General features: G+C 39.2%; 1 protein-coding gene across 3 annotated transcripts in view; it reads right to left on the bottom strand.

The window, feature by feature from the left end:
• The window catches only part of ERICH6B (glutamate rich 6B), a 99,248-nt gene that overhangs the window by 33,555 nt on the left and 48,902 nt on the right, over positions 1 to 16,791 (bottom strand). For all 3 annotated transcript variants that reach the window (XM_072617200.1, XM_072617201.1, XM_072617199.1), the window contains 2 exons: positions 14,237 to 14,328; positions 5,746 to 5,808 (listed from right to left, as the gene is read on the bottom strand). In XM_072617200.1, coding sequence (XP_072473301.1) covers positions 5,746 to 5,808; positions 14,237 to 14,328 — 155 coding nt within the window. The remainder of the gene's footprint in view (positions 1 to 5,745; positions 5,809 to 14,236; positions 14,329 to 16,791) is intronic.

Here is a 16,791-nt window from a genome sequence, read left to right on the forward strand (position 1 = left end):
TTTTTCTCTCACCTCCCCTCTTTATCCCTCCACTAATAAGTCTTTTGCTTGCCTCTTTTTTGAGAGATAATTTGCCCCATTCCATTTCTCCCTTTCTCCTCCCAGTATATTTCTCTCTCACTGCTTGATTTCATTTTTTTAAGATATGATCCCATCCTCTTCAATTCACTCTGTGCACTCTGTCTCTATGTGTGTGTGCATGTGCGTGTGCATGTGTGTATGTGTGTGTGTGTAATCCCACCCAGTACCCAGATACTGAATAGTTTCAAGAGTTACAAATATTGTCTTTCCATGTAGGAATGTAAACAGTTCAACTTTAGTAAGTCCCTTATGACTTCTCTTTGCTGTTTACCTTTTCATGCTTCTCTTGATTCTTGTGTTTGAAAGTCAAATTTTCTTTTCAGCTCTGGTCTTTTCATCAAGAATGCTTGAAAGTCCTCTATTTCATTGAAAGACCAATTTTTCCCCTGAAGTATTATACTCAGTTTTGCTGGGTAGGTGATTCTTGGTTTTAGTCCTAGTTCCTTTGACTTCTGGAATATCCTATTCCACACCCTTTGATCCCTTAATGTAGAAGCTGCTAGATCTTGTGTTATCCTGATTGTATTTCCACAATACTTGAATTGTTTCTTTCTAGCTGCTTGCAATATTTTCTTCTTGACCTGGGAACTCTGGAATTTGGCCACAATGTTCCTTGGAGTTTCTCTTTTTGGATCTCTTTCAGGTGGTGATGGGTGGATTCCTTGAATACTTATTTTGCCCTCTGGTTCTAGAATCTCAGGGCAGTTTTCCTTGATAATTTCATGAAAGATGATGTCTAGGCTCTTTTTTTGATCATGGCTTTCAGGTAGTCCCATAATTTTTAAATTGTCTCTCCTGGATCTATTCTCCAGGCCAGTTGTTTTTCCAATGAGATATTTCACATTATCTTCCATTTTTTCATTCTTTTGGCTTTGTTTTGTGATTTCTTGGTTTCTCACAAAGTCATTAGCCTCCATCTGTTCCATTCTAATTTTGAAAGAACTATTTTCTTCAGTGAGCTTTTGAATCTTCTTTTCCATTTGGCTAATTCTGCTTTTGAAAGCATTCTTCTCCTCATTGGCTTTTTGAACCTCTTTTGCCAATTGAGTTAGGCTAGTTTTCAAGGTGTTAATTTCTTCAGCATTTTTTTGGGTCTCCTTTAGCAGGGTGTTTACTTGTTTTTCATGCTTTGCTTGCATGTCACTCATTTCTCTTCCCAGTTTTTCCTCCACCTCTCTAACTTGATTTTCAAAATCCTTTTTGAGCTCTTGCATGGCCTGAGCCCATTGAGTGGGCTGGGATACAGAAGCCTTGACTTCTGTGTCTTTCCCTGATGGTAAACATTGTTCTTCCTCATCAGAAAAGATGGGAGGAAATACCTGTTCACCAAGAAAGTATCCTTCTGTAGTCTTATTTTTTTTCCCTTTTCTGGGCATTTTCCCAGCCAGTGACTTGACTTTTGAGTGTACTCTCCACACCCACCTCACCTCCAGATCTGCCCAGCCAGCACTTGGGGTCTGAGATTCAAATGCTGCTTCCCAGCCTCAGGGCTTCGGTGGGGGAGGGGCTGCTATTCAGTGTGAGATCAAGTTCAGGTGCTCAGGTGAGGGCAGGGCTGCCACACAGGGCTCAGTTCCCTCAGGGGGTTTATGCAGAGACCTTCAACAATGGATCTGGGCTCCTGCCTGCTTGGGGAGCCCAGGTCTGCTGCCGCCTCTGGTGCTGTGTCCCGAGGGGGCCTGAGTTATGGGGGTAGCCCACTCCCATCTCGGCCCGCCAAAGAGACCCTCTCACAAACCCTTGTCACCTGTGGGTGGAGGGACCTGCGGGGCCGCTGGAGATTCCGTCCCTGAAGCCTGCTCGGATCCACTCGTCTCGGTGCCGCGGGCCAAAGCTTGGCTCTGGTCCGCAACGCGACGGACCTTTTACGAGAGGTTTTCAGGTCCCTCTGGAACAGAAATCTCGTCTGCTCTGTTGTTCTGTGGCTTCTGCTGCTCCAGAATTTGTTTGGAGTTCTTTTTTACAGATATTTTATGGGCTGTGGGTTCGGAGTTAGCATATATGTGTCTTTCTACTCCGCCATCTTGGCTCCGCCCCCTGTGATGTGTATTGCAACCCATTCATGCTTGTCTATCCTATACAACTCATTTTGTCCCACACAAAATGAAAAGTGGGGAGGTGGAGTCATTCACCAGTCTCTGCCCTGAAGGCAGATCCTACCCTTCAAGGAGCGACTCTGGGCAAGTCACTTAACCCTGTTTGCCTCAGTTTCCTCATCTGTAAAATGAGCTAAAGATGGAAATGGCAAACTACTCCAGTATCATTGCCAAGAAAACCTCAAATAGGGTCACAAAGAGTCAGACACAACTGAAACGTCTGAACAACAGCAACAAACTTTTACAGAATGTCCTCTGTGAACTATACTGGATAGAACTTATGGCATATGGTAATTTCTTCCAGGTGAAGGAAGGTATTCTTAGGTAAGGAATTTGAATGAGGGGATAAGGTGTCAGTAGTTTAGGGTATGTCGCTGTTCAATCGTGTCTGACTCTTCATGACTTCATAGCACACCAATGCTCTCCATGGGATTTCCTTGGAAATGTACCATTTCCTTTCCAGTGAATTAAGGCAAACAGGGTTAAGTGACTTGCTCAGGGTCACACAGCTAGTAAATGTCTCGGGACAGATCTGAACTTATTTCTGCCTGACTCCAAGCCCAACATACTAGCCACTGTGCCACCTAGCTGCCTATAGTTTAGGGAGTAAGATCCCATAATTTGCTATAATAGCGTGATTGTTTCCAAACAGTAAAGTTGCTCTTTGTTTTTTTCTTTCCTTTTTCCTCTTACAAATCTGGTTGTAGATTCAAACTGTTAAGAGCTAAAATGCATTTAAGAGTTCATTTTGTTCAACCCTTCACATCAGGTGTTTTGCCACTTTGCCACATAACCAGCGCTTTGCTGAGTTGTGACTTGTACTCAAATTTCTGATTCCAAGTTCAGGGCTTACTATTCTGCCCCAAATTTATTTGAGTTTGGAAAACTAAGATTTATCCTAACTCATTTGAATTGTTGAAATACTGGTGGGCACAAACTCACTTCCTGCCCTATTTATTCAGAAAAAAATTGGGATTTTGTTTTTACGTTGGTCTGTATTCATCATCTTGCTACTAAATGACATTAATTCATGATTGAGGTCCCTCACATAATAATAGTGAATACTTATATAATGCTTTTGGAGTCACAGGATACTTTTCTCACTTAGCATTAGAGGACCAGGCTAGAGTTTTAGGGATTCAGATTTTGGATCAATATAGGATTTTATATAGTTATCCACAGATGGAATGAGTTACTTCAGAGGAGTAGTGAGCTCTTCATGTGAAAGCTGGACCACTCCTATGGAATGTTGTCAGTAGGATCTAATATTTGGGTAGGGATCGGAATAGATGACTTCTTAAGTCTGTCTTAGCTTTAAAAGTATGTTTCTAGGTAGCATACATAATATTTTCTGCTTTTTACAAAAGAGGTGCTCTAGGCTCAGAGAGGTTGTAACTTGCCTCTGATAACATGGCTAGTAACTAGTGATGATGGGACCTGAACCCATATCATCTTACTACACAGTTCAGAGGTTTCTTTTCTTCTACATGACACTGTAATTTCTGACATCAGTCTTCTAAAGTAGGCTGAATTAACTTAATGTCTGAATTAACCTAATTTTCCTCATTCCTAGAATGGCATGGCTTGTAGCTAGCATCTTCTTTCTATCTTCTCAGCACCACTTCATTTGTATAATGCAGGGGTTTTAACTTGGCATCTGTAAACTTAAATTTTTTTCTGAATATAATTGATTTCCCCTGCCAATCCTTATGTAATCCTTTTGTTTTACAATGTCAAAAACCATTATTCTGAGAAGGGCTCCATGGACTTTATCAGGTAGCCAGAGGAATCTATGACACTGAAAAACTTAGGAATCCCTAACGTAAAGCAATTAGAAGCCAATTCTAGATCTTTAGCGATAGTTGTAGTAAAAAATGCTTTGGCGTGTTTCATAGAAACAATTTGGTAGTGAAGTAAAAGGGTTAAAGTCTGGCAGATTTATCCTACGCAATTGATCAGAAGTGTGAAGCTGCCAAAGTCGTGGAGGTTTATCGAGGAATGTTTGGCAGGATGGGAAGTAAGAAAAATATTCTAAAAATGCACACTCCATCTGAGACACAACCAACTGGATCAACAATTCACAAAGTATTTATCCTGCTTATGGTACTGTCTCTATTTCCAGTGGGTTTATGGTTGATTACAAACCATTGTGCTTGCTACTGGAATTATCTAATGAAAAGGTTGACCTCAGTTCTCTGTTGCTGGGGTTCCTGGCTTTGAGGACCTGGGAAAGTGATTTTCTTAGGCTCAGAAGGTCACAGATTTACAGCAGGAAGGGACCTCAAAGAATGCCTAGACCAATGCTCCCATTTTATAGATGAGACCAATAGGTAGGAAGTGGCAGATCCTCTGTCTATCCTCTGTCTCCAAACTCAACACTCTTCTTTGTCATAGTATCATGCTGCCATCTATTTCATGTCCCATTGCCATCCCTTCTCTGTTACTCCAATCTCTTGGGGCAGCAGAGGTGAAGACCTTATGTCAAGCAATTGTTTTATGGGGCTGCTGGCTCTAAGTTCCTTTATATTCTGATTTCTCAGGCATGAAGGCTTGACACTTTTGAACCCAGAGGATCAGTGGCTCAATGGACCATTCTGTGTAATTTTCCACCACTAAACGTGAGGGTCTCTTCTTTTGTGATAAATATAGAAGTTACAATCTCACTCCTTTAATACTTTAAAACTCTATGTGTGGGTATTGTGCCCAGAATGATGCAGTTCCCAATGAAACTTGAGCAAATGTGGTCAATGTTTTGGTTGCTGAGCTTCTACAGACTTAGCTAGACTGGTCCTCATATGACAGACATACATACAATCACCAGGTCTATACTTGAAGGTTTTTTTTCTAATCTGGTAGGACCCAAAGGAAGAAATTCACTAGCATAGTTTTTGAGAACCTAGAGTTATTCCCATGTAACTGTGTGGTAGGAGCTCAGTGGGAGAATAATTATGATCTATTGCTCTTATATGAGCATGATACTTCTAATTATTTGCAAGTGGTACTATGGTATATGGAAAGAGCACTGGATTTAGAGTCTAAGGGCCTAAGTTCAAATACCTCCTCTTCTATTTACTGTCTGGGTGACATTGGGCAAAACCTTTCATTTCTCTGACCTCAGTTTCTTCACCTGTAAAGAATTGGACTAGTTGATATTTGAAGTCCCTTCTAGCTCTGATTCTATGATCCTATGCCAGTGGATCCTTTGGATTGTTTTTCTAATAATTGCAAGGATTTTTTATGAAATGGTCCCTAGAATAAGCTACCTCTCAAGTACGGTGTTTTTCACGTGGAAAACATTAAACGTTTGTGGGACTGAATGTAGTCAATTATGATTTGAGAAGAAAGAAAAACAACATAGAAGAATGAAACTTAGTTGGGTTAGCTAAAATTTTTCATGTGTACCAGAAATCACATTGGTTTGTGGCCCTTTCACATTTCAGAACAACAGATGTGCCTTCCCTGCCCTCCCGCTCTGATTCTGCTTAATTGCCATTAGCATTTTGACTTTGCCCTTGGAACATTGTGGAATGAATTCAGAGAAACCTTGCTTGTGACTATCAATACTTACACTTCCTTGGGAGTTTCCTTGTGTATCACTACGTGTTTCTTGATTGCTGGTTGGCCCCCTTTCCTTAAAAAAACACACACATACACACATACAACACATTAAGTTTTGTAAATCTTCAGTATTCATCTTCTAGAAAACGATGAGAAAAAACCCACATGGCTTAATATTCTTATTTTGTGTTGAATCTCTTCAGATTATGAATACATTTGAGTAGCTGGCTCACATCATTGCTGAGTGGGAAGAGCCTCCTTCCTTTAGAGAGTGGTTTTCTTCCATTCTCTTTTCACTGAATGATAAAGAGCGAAGTAGAGACCATTATGGGGTGGGGTGGGGGGAATGTTGTATGGGTATTTGGATTAATTTTCAGTACTCCTCACCTCTCTTAATTAATCCTGGTTGGTGAGTAAGGTGTCAGGTTGTCTTCCATGAGATTCTGTGCTCTCTCTTGTAGCACTAAATCAAGCAGATCTCTCTAGCTAAGACTATTACAGTAGTGTTACTAACATTTCATTAGAATTAGACAACAATAATTCAAGGATCTATAATTTTTGAATATGTATGTATAATATTATAATATAATCTATAATATGTTAGATTATATAACATAATGTATAATATAATCTATACTATATTATATTATATATGACATATAATATAATCTACAATAACGCTCAGACTCTGGTCATTCCTATTGTCGATGAAGATCACAACTCCTTAGAACCTTGGAGAGTTTCTGGAATCAGAAACTTCACCACTGTTGCCTACTGCTGAGGATTTGCTTGTAAATGTAGCTAGGCTGGTCCTTGGTTAAGAGATACTTAGCTGGGCCCTTTCCAACTTGGTAGAGAGAGAAGGAAGGAATAAGCATTTACAAAGTGCAAACTACATGCCAGACATTGTGCTAAGCACTTAAAAATATTATTTCATTAGAGCACCATAACAACCCTTTGAGGCAGGTGCTATTATTATCCCCATTTTACAGTTGAGGAAACTGAGTGGAGGGTGAGACACTTTCCTGGGGTCACATAACTAGTAAGTGTCTTAGGCCAGACATTTAGGTCACTTAACTCTGTCTCACTCACTTTAACTCAGGTCTTCCTGATGCCAAAGCCCACCTCTTTATCCACTGTGCAACCTAGTTGCCTCAAGTTTACACTTGGATGGAATAGCCTTTGGTCATCTCCAAGCTAAAGAGATATTAACAATGGATTTTAATGAGGACAGCTGAAGGATGTTATGAATTTTATAGGGACTACTTTAGGGATTACCTTACAAATCTAACCAACTTTTACAACATTGCTTCTATTGGAAAATAGATTGAGTCCCAAACACTGATATATATAATACATTGGGGAACACAATCCATTTCTAAGATGGTACTTTCCCGTATGTTCAGCCTGATTTCAACAAATAATTTATTGAGCACCAACCATGTGCTAGTTAGTATTCCCTCTACAATGATAAATTTCATTTCTCTTGTAAGACATTAATTTACAGTTGCTGTTAAGTTGTTCTGAAATTAGTTTTTGATATAGTTCAGACTTTTTTTTCCTTCTCAAGGTAAGTCCTTTTAAACAGAATCAATATCTACTATAAAGTTTGTTCCCTCTCCAGGTCAGAATTAAGAATAGTGCTGTGTACATAGGAACTCTTTCTATCACAAGATCACAGAACTTCCAAGTTGGAAGAGACATTGGAGGTCATCTATTTTAACCCCTACTTAAATAGGAACCCCTTCTTTACAACCTTAATGATGTCATCCACTCTTTGCTTGAAGACCCTTCAGTGATGGGGAATTGCCCACCTCCCAAGGCAACATCTTCCACTTTTGGATAGTTAGGAAGCTTTTTGGACAAGAAGTCTAAATCTATCCTTCAGTTTTTACCAGTTATTCCTGGTTTTGCCTTCTGAAATCACATGAAACAAATCTAGTTGGCTTCCAAATAATGGCTTAAAGAATGTTTCAACTTTTAGAGAAATCAAACTATCTAAAATTCATGAGTAAAGTGTGTATTTTTGATTACATTGACTGAGTCTCTTTTTAATTTTTTCATTCCCAGTCAAATTGGCCTTTCTGCTGTTCCATCACCATACTTTTGCATAAGCTTTTCACCATACCTAGAATGCATTCACTTCTCACTTTCATTTCTCAAAATCCCTAGTTTCCTTCAAAGTTCTGCTCAAAAACTTTGTCCTACATAAAGCCTTCCCCAATCCCCCAGCATTTAAAGATCTACTTGCTCTTCACTGAGCTGGATATTTAATCCACCCCCTCCTCACTAGCCTTTACCCCTTATCTGTATACAAGCCATCCTTAATGCATAGAATATATCCTCTCATCTATACTTTGCCTTTCAACATCTTTACCTTCCTTCAAGGCTCAGTGGAGGTGCCACTTATTCCCAGAAGTCTTTGATTTCTTTACTTGCTAGTGCTCTTGACATCCTTGAACTATCTTGTAATTAACTTATCTGTATAGATTATATCTCTTCCTCCCCTTCCAATGATGTAATTCCTTGAGTTCAGGGACTTTTTGTGTTCCTAGCACCTAGCTCAATGCATTTGGTATGTGTTTAATAAATGCTTGTTGAGTTGTTGAATTGCAATACTACTAGGATCTGGGCAAATTGCATTCTTAAGAGGGCAGAGGAGGGAGAAGCCAACTTTTCTGCTTTGTGAATGTTCTTATGCCAGCTCCCAGTGTAACTTTTAGCTATGTATGCCTAGGAATGGTGTAGTACAATGTCATGAAAAGAGTAATGTCATGGAAAGAGTACACAGCTTGGAGTCAGAAGAGCAGGCTGTGAGTCCCAGCTTTTATTAGTCACTTATGATTTTGAACATCAGTTCCCTCATCCATAAAATGAGGATGTAGGGACAAGATGGCATAGTAGAGGGAGAGTTGGACTCAGAGTCAGGAAGACCCAAATTTAAGTCCAATCTCGGACACACTGACTCTGTGACCGTGGGGGAACTACCTAATCAATCTCACAGTTAAAGACAGAGACTGTTAAGTTCCAGAACTAGTGTTGGCTTTCCGTTGGTAGAGGGAGTGTTACACTCCTGAGTCTCCTACTCTGATGAAATCATAGGGTTAGTTAAAAAAAATTTAAAAAGGAGATAACACTTGGTACTGTTGATGTTGGGAATGGGAGCAATAACAGATTAACTGAGAAACATAATTTGGATGAACTAGGGTTTATTGAGTTCACCAGCAGTGCAGTCTCACCTGAAGAGGCAAAGACTCCCCAAATGAACAGCAGACAAAGTTTATCTAGATTTCAAGGAGTGAGGAGCATGGTAGGGAATGGGGCAAAAGTTGATTGGTTAATATCCCTATTGCTTGGACTTGAAGCTGATCTGGCATAATAGCCAGGTCATTTACCCAGGTTCAAGATTAGGAGTTATTGCATAACAAGATGCAGGAGGCTAGACTGTTTCTTAGAACAGGTTGTATAACAGGATACCACCGTACAGCCCATTTGGGGTTACTTGCACTGCAAGCACTAATGGGAAGGTACAGATATGTATGTGTGAACAAAATGGAGTGATTCTTAAAATGGAGTATCTCTGGATCCACATTATCTACCTCATAGGGTTATTGTGAGGGAGATTCTATTGAAATGGAAATTGATTATGTTTAATAAGTTCTCATTTTTTTCCTTTCCAGTTTCTGAAGATGTCTGTGGCAGTGAATTTAAGTAGAGGGTATGATTAGATTAATTTTTGTAGCAAAAACAAAACAAAATAAAAACCTCCAGTCATGTGAAGGCTTGCTGATCTCTCACCTGTTTATTGATACCTGAAAATAACTTTCCCAGAGATGAAAGTGGAGGATCATTAGACTGGGAACTCCTTGAGGTCAGGGACTGGCTTTTGTCACTGTCAATGATTATTAAAAGATATTGAAGAATGGGAAATGTATCAGCAGTCCAGAGAAGGGCAAATGTTTCAGTTTTATTTGTGTCTGCAAACCACAGAAAAATGAATGAACTTAACTTCTAAATCTGGTGAAATTCTAGAACACATTGTTTAGAATTTGATGGTTTATGTGATACTTAGAAAAGGAAGCTGATTATTGAAAGCCTGGTTTCAGTAAGAAATAGCCATACCAGACTATCATTTCCTTTTTTTGACAGAATAACTTGATGGCTAAATCAAGGGAATTCTGTAAACATAGCATTCTTGAGATTTCAGTATAATATTTGAGAAAGTCTCTTCATAGGGGAACACCCTTCACTTATGCAGATCAACAACTTCATTATATCATTGAGTTATAAGTAGTTACTGGGGATACTGAAAAATTTAATAATATATTTATGGTCACAGAGCTAATGACAGGACTTGACCCAATCTCTTCCTGATTTTAAGACTGACCCTCTATCCATGGTGCCACACTACTTCTAATAGACAGATTGCATGCTTGTCAAATTTGGAGGTGACATGAACCTGGTTAGGTGATAAAAGTTCACATATCCACAGGCTAGGAGAAGGGAGTATTGGTCAGATACAGGCTGGACTAGCTGCCAATTGGGATCTTTCCTAACTGGGAGAATATTGGATTCTTATACAGAGGGACTTTGTTTCTACTTCAAAGTAGATCAAAAGTAGGATCTGAAACAGAAGTGAATCATGTGCCTGATGATCTATGAAGTGCAAGCATCATATAATAAAATTTCCCACTTTCCCAGCTTCACCCAAGACTGAGGCATTTAACAATCATGAGAAATTTGTATAGAACCCCAGAATCTCACAGTTGGAAGGGACCTCAGAGAACACATTACTGCCTGCACAAAAATTGTCTCTGTAACGTGCCTAACAAGTAATTGTCTCATCTTCCCTTGCAGACCTCTCATGCAGTATCCATTGCCTTCCCAAGTGGCCCATTCTTCTTTTAGGTAGCTCCATTAGGAAGTTTTTCCTTCTCTTCAACCTAAATCTACCTCTTTGCCACTTTCCCCCAATGCTCATACTTTATCCCTCTCTGAACAAGTTGAATAAGTCAAATACCTATTCTACAAGACCAGAACCATCAGCCATTGTTCAGAGACTTAAATTTCACAGACGGTAAAGGAGATAGAAAATAGTAAGAGATTGCTTGAGAAGCAGGAGAGTGTGGCTATCTCTGCAGTCCAGGAAAAAGGGAGTGTCCATAAAGACAGTTGGCAAACTGTCAAATGGCACAGAGGGATCAAGGAGAATGAAGACTAAATAAGAACAAATGAATACGATAATTAGGAAGTCTTTGGTTATGATTGAGAGAGAAATTTTAGTAGAGTTTTGGGAAGGAAGCCAGTCTGCAGGAGCAAGTGGTCATTGAGAAAGTGGAAGAATTAGATAGACTTTCCAAAATGTTTGCCTATTAAGAGAAAAAAAGGTGCAATGGAAAGTAGATGGAATAAAAGGATATATTTTTAATGGATTGTGGAGATCTGAGTATGTTCATAGGTGGTTGGAATGGAGCCAGAGGCTAGCCCTGGGACCACTAGTGTCCTCACATTGAATAAATCACACCCATGTCATGTTTTGTGTCTGTACAGGGGCAGTCCAACTCATTGCTTAAACTTGGACCACGGTCTTCTTAATAATAATGATACTAATATTGTTTTTGATACTCATAACTACCTTGCAAAGTAAATTCTGTGATTTTCCTTATTGTCAAAATTCTCTTTCTGCTAGTGAGGAGATTCTCATGAAAATGTTCTAGACTTGAACTTCGGGTGATAGTAATAGCACCTCAGCTTTAAGAGGAAATGTAAATTTCCTTTCCTCTACTTGGACACAGAGTATGCCTCTCATGAGAATCCAGAGATCTTGAAGAACCTCCTTCTCCTGCAACCACATCTTTCCTGAAGAGAACTCCTCAAGTGGAAAAGAAAAACACCTTCTGGGAATGCCTGAGCTGGCCAAGAAATCCTTTATGAAGGCAAACAGAAGCCTTCCTATGTCACCTACAAGTAAGCCTGAGCTTGACTTATTATATGGTGGTGTTGATGACTTTCCAAAGCAACTAGCTTTCTCTTCAGGTGCCATAGTATTTACAGCAGGATTCCTCCCCAACCAAACACAAGCTGTCAGGAATAATTATGTCTTCTGTTCAAAGGCATATATTAGGAGCCCCTGACCTATAGGCAATCAGTGAGAAACATAGGTTTCTCAGGGATGAGCCAACTAAACTGGTCTTTCGATTTCTCACATGTAGGACTCCATCTCCTATCTCTGTTACTTGGCACTGGTTGTCTCCCCATCCCCCAGCATGCCTTCTCTTCTCACCTTTACCTCATAGAATGACTTTTCTTCCTTCCAAGTTTCAGTTCATTTACCACCTTCTACACCAAGGAGTTCTTGACCTTTCTTGTGTTATGGACCCATTTGTTAGTCTGGTGAGGATTACAGATCCCCTCCTCTCAGGGAAATGTTTTCAAATAATGGAAGGAAATGCTAAATTTCAGTTAGAGGTTAGTGAAAATAAAGATGTATTTTTTTTACCCATTCAAGTTCATAAATCATGGCCTCCCTCCCCCCTAAACCAATCCAAGGACTCTGGGTACCCTTAGACTTCAGATTACATACCCCTGTTATAAATCAATTCTTTCATGACCCCTCCAACTTCTTTTGCCCTTTCTCTTTGACTACCAAATATAGCTATCTTGTATTCATTTTTCCTGTGTTTATTCTATACATACATCCACATATATGTATATATATACACATATACATGCTTACTGAATTATAAACTCCTTGAGAGTAGGGATTATTTCATTTTCTGCATGTGTATCCTCAGGATCTATCACCTAATGGGTTAAATAATACCTGCTGATTGTCAGTTGACAGTAAAAGGAAATGAATACTCCTTCTGGCAAAATAGAATGTACTGATTGCTGGATTCTGACATATAGTCCCTCTGGCTTGACTGGTCCTTCCTATGAGGCATGGTCTTTCTGAAGAGGATTTCCCTAGAGCCCCATTAAGCAACTTTACAGTGATGACAGTGGCCCAGAATGCAGTGTACAACCCTGGCCATTTTAGGCTAAGGTCTTATCAGATGCTTATTTTGAATGAGATACACCCATTCAATGAATAGCCATCTGTAAGTAGTTATTCATGGGATGGCCTCTTTTAATAAAGAAAAAACAAAAAAGTCAAACTGAGAGGGGAAGACCCTTAGGTTTTCTGGGTAAAAGAGAAACAGATACTATTTAGTGATTACATTCACTCTGTGCTAGGTGGGTAGGGACGTGTTGTCCAATCTATGAGCTCCAGAGTGAATTGGGCTTAAGGTTTGGTCTTTGAGCAAAAAATCTAGCCAGTAAATGCAAAGGTGGAATTGAAAGAACTTGTAAATGATTGAATGTGAGAGCTGGAGAAGAGGGAAGAGTGATCTGGAACCCAAAGTTTTGAACATGGGAGACTGGGACCTCTGATGGAAGTCAAAAAGATGAGCACATTTAAGGGAAAAAATAATGAATGCAGCCCAAATTAGTCACAAAACAATTCAGATCCTTGGGGATGGATGGGTTTCTTTAGCTGCCCAAAATATTTGAATGAACATGTATTGTTATGAGGATGGATACAGACCCAGCCTGTGGGAAAATTCTGCCACTATAGAATAAGTGAGTCTGAATCAATTTCCCTCTCACTGCCTATAAAAAGTGTTTTGCCCTGGAATTTAGAAAAGCTATTATTTTTGTTCTCCAAAACCCTTTGAAAATATATCTTGGTCACATGGTCTCTTGTGTCCAAGTTACTAGTTGAGAGCAAGCAAGCCTGTGGTCAGACTAGAAAGAGAAATACGCAGACCTTACAACTCAGCCTTCTTTCCTCTGGCCTTACATTTCTCCTGACCACTTTGGCTAAAAATATGTCATATGAATGGTTTTCTATCTGTGTTTATGAAAAATTAATTTTGATTCTTTATAAAGCAGTAATAATAACAAAATAGTAACACGTTTATTAAGGTTTGGAAAGCAATTCACATACATTATCTGTTTGATCCTTACAACAAATCTGTAAAGTGGCTGCTATTTATTATTCCTATTTTAGAGAAGAGGAAATTGAGGCTGAGAGAAGTTAACTGCCATCCCCAGGTTCATCCAACTAGTCAATTTCCGAGAAGAGATTTGAATTCAGCTTGTCCTCTCTCCAAGTTCACTGCTCTAGGCAATTGGTCCTAGACTAGAGCTGTTAGCAACTGGGGGGTGAAGTGAATATAGTACTGGACTTAGCATCAGAAGACCTGAGTTCAAATACTGCTTCAGACACTAGTTTAGTTATATGACCCTGGGGAAGTAATTTTTAACCTCTGTCTGCCTCAATTTTCTCATCTGCAAAATGGGAATACAAACATCTAACTTACAGGTTTGTTGTGGGATCAAATTAGATAATATAAGTAAAAGTACTTTTGCAAACCTAAAGTGCTAAGTAAATGCCATTATAATTATTACCTCCCTCCCTCAAGACTATAAAGTGCCTAAAGGTTTTATGACCTTACCAGAAGAGGAGAAACGGTTGATTTAACACTCTCAGTAGTCATTGTCTGCTGCTGACTTTGTGCTGAACTGATTTCGATGCTCTCAATTGGCACTTCATTAAGAAAGAGAAAAATAAGAAATAAACCTTGTAAATCAACATTTCTGCCTCATCAGTACAACTCAAAGTAAATCCACTAAATCCACTTAAAAGGAAATGACTGAACTCTGATTTGGGGGTCCTAATGCTAGGGGGGTAGAAAGGGTTGATTTTTAATGGTTGCTTTAGAAAGATATGGATTTCTATGCTCTTGTTTTGGTTGGACAGAAAAATTTGCTGAAGGCGTATAGAGGAAAAGGAATCATGTGGAACTTTTCAACCACTAAAGTGTTTTCTGCTTCAGTATAGAGATCCAATAGTCTCATCAATGCAAAGAACAGAATTAAGCTTACAAATAATAAAGTGGGTTGCAAGAAGAATAAAGTAATTTCCTGATAGGAAAGAATGGATTTTTCTAGCTCTAACCACTTTTCTTTTTCTTTTTCTTTTTTTATGTTATCTCCATTTTATTTATTTATTTTTCCTTATTTATTTATTTAACTTTTAACATTCATTTTTCACAAAATTTTGGGTTCCAAATTTTCTCCCCTTTTGTCCCCTCCCCCACCCCAAAACACCAAGCGTTCTAATTGCCCCTGTCTGCCAATCTGCCCTCTCTTCTATCATCCCTCTCTGCCCTTGTCTCCATCCTATACCCCTTTACCTGTATTTCTTATTTCCTAGTGGCAAGAACAGTACTCGACAGTTGTTCCTAAAACTTTGAGTTCCAACTTCTCTTCCTCCCTCCCTCCCCACCCCTTCCCTTTGGAAGGCAAGCAATTCAATATAGGCCATATCTGAGTAGTTTTGCAAATGACTTCCATAATAGTAGTGTTGTGTAAGAACTAATTATATTTCCCTCCATCCTATCCTGTCTGCCATTACTTCTGTTCTCTCTTTTGATCCTGTCCCTTCCCATGAGTGTTGACCTCAAATTGCTCCCTCCTCCCCATGCCCTCCCTTCCATCATCCCCCCCCACCCTGCTTATCCCCTTATCCCCCACTTTCCTGTATTGTAAGATAGGTTTTCATACCAAAATGAGTGTGCATTTTATTCCTTCCTTTAGTCAAATGTGATGAGAGTAAACTTCATGTTTTTCTCTCACCTCCCCTCTTTATCCCTCCACTAATAAGTCTTTTGCTTGCCTCTTTTTTGAGAGATAATTTGCCCCATTCCATTTCTCCCTTTCTCCTCCCAATATATTTCTCTCTCACTGCTTGATTTCATTTTTTTAAGATATGATCCCATCCTCTTCAATTCACTCTGTGCACTCTGTCTCTATGTGTGTGTGCATGTGCGTGTGCATGTGTGTATGTGTGTGTGTGTAATCCCACCAGTACCCAGATACTGAATAGTTTCAAGAGTTACAAATATTGTCTTTCCATGTAGGAATGTAAACAGTTCAACTTTAGTAAAGTCCCTTATGACTTCTCTTTGCTATTTACTTTTTCATGCTTCTCTTGATTCTTGTGTTTGAAAGTCAAATTTTCTTTTCAGCTCTGGTCTTTTCATCAAGAATGCTTGAAAGTCCTCTATTTCATTGAAAGACCAATTTTTCCCCTGAAGTATTATACTCAGTTTTGCTGGGTAGGTGATTCTTGGTTTTAGTCCTAGTTCCTTTGACTTCTGGAATATCCTATTCCACACCCTTTGATCCCTTAATGTAGAAGCTGCTAGATCTTGTGTTATCCTGATTGTATTTCCACAATACTTGAATTGTTTCTTTCTAGCTGCTTGCAATATTTTCTTCTTGACCTGGGAACTCTGGAATTTGGCCACAATGTTCCTTGGAGTTTCTCTTTTTGGATCTCTTTCAGGCAGTGATCTGTGGATTCCTTGAATACTTATTTTGCCCTCTGGTTCTAGAATCTCAGGGCAGTTTTCCTTGATAATTTCATGAAAGATGATGTCTAGGCTCTTTTTTTGATCATGGCTTTCAGGTAGTCCCATAATTTTTAAATTGTCTCTCCTGGATCTATTCTCCAGGTCAGTTGTTTTTCCAATGAGATATTTCACATTTTCTTCCATTTTTTCATTCTTTTGGTTTTGTTTTGTGATTTCTTGGTTTCTCATAAAGTCATTAGCCTCCATCTGTTGCATTCCAATTTTGAAAGAACTATTTTCTTCAGTGAGCTTTTGAATCTTCTTTTCCATTTGGCTAATTCTGCTTTTGAAAGCATTCTTCTCCTCATTGGCTTTTTGAACCTCTTTTGCCAATTGAGTTAGGCTAGTTTTCAAGGTGTTAATTTCTTCAGCATTTTTTTGGGTCTCCTTTAGCAGGGTGTTTACTTGTTTTTCATGCTTTGCTTGCATGTCACTCATTTCTCTTCCCAGTTTTTCCTCCACCTCTCTAACTTGATTTTCAAAATCCTTTTTGAGCTCTTGCATGGCCTGAGCCCATTGAGTGGGCTGGGATACCGATGCCTTGACTTCTGTGTCTTTGCCTGATGGTAAGCATTGTTCTTCCTCATCAGAAA

Source organism: Notamacropus eugenii, chromosome 6 (genome assembly GCF_028372415.1).
Source record: "Notamacropus eugenii isolate mMacEug1 chromosome 6, mMacEug1.pri_v2, whole genome shotgun sequence".
NCBI classification, from domain to species: Eukaryota; Metazoa; Chordata; class Mammalia; order Diprotodontia; family Macropodidae; genus Notamacropus; species Notamacropus eugenii.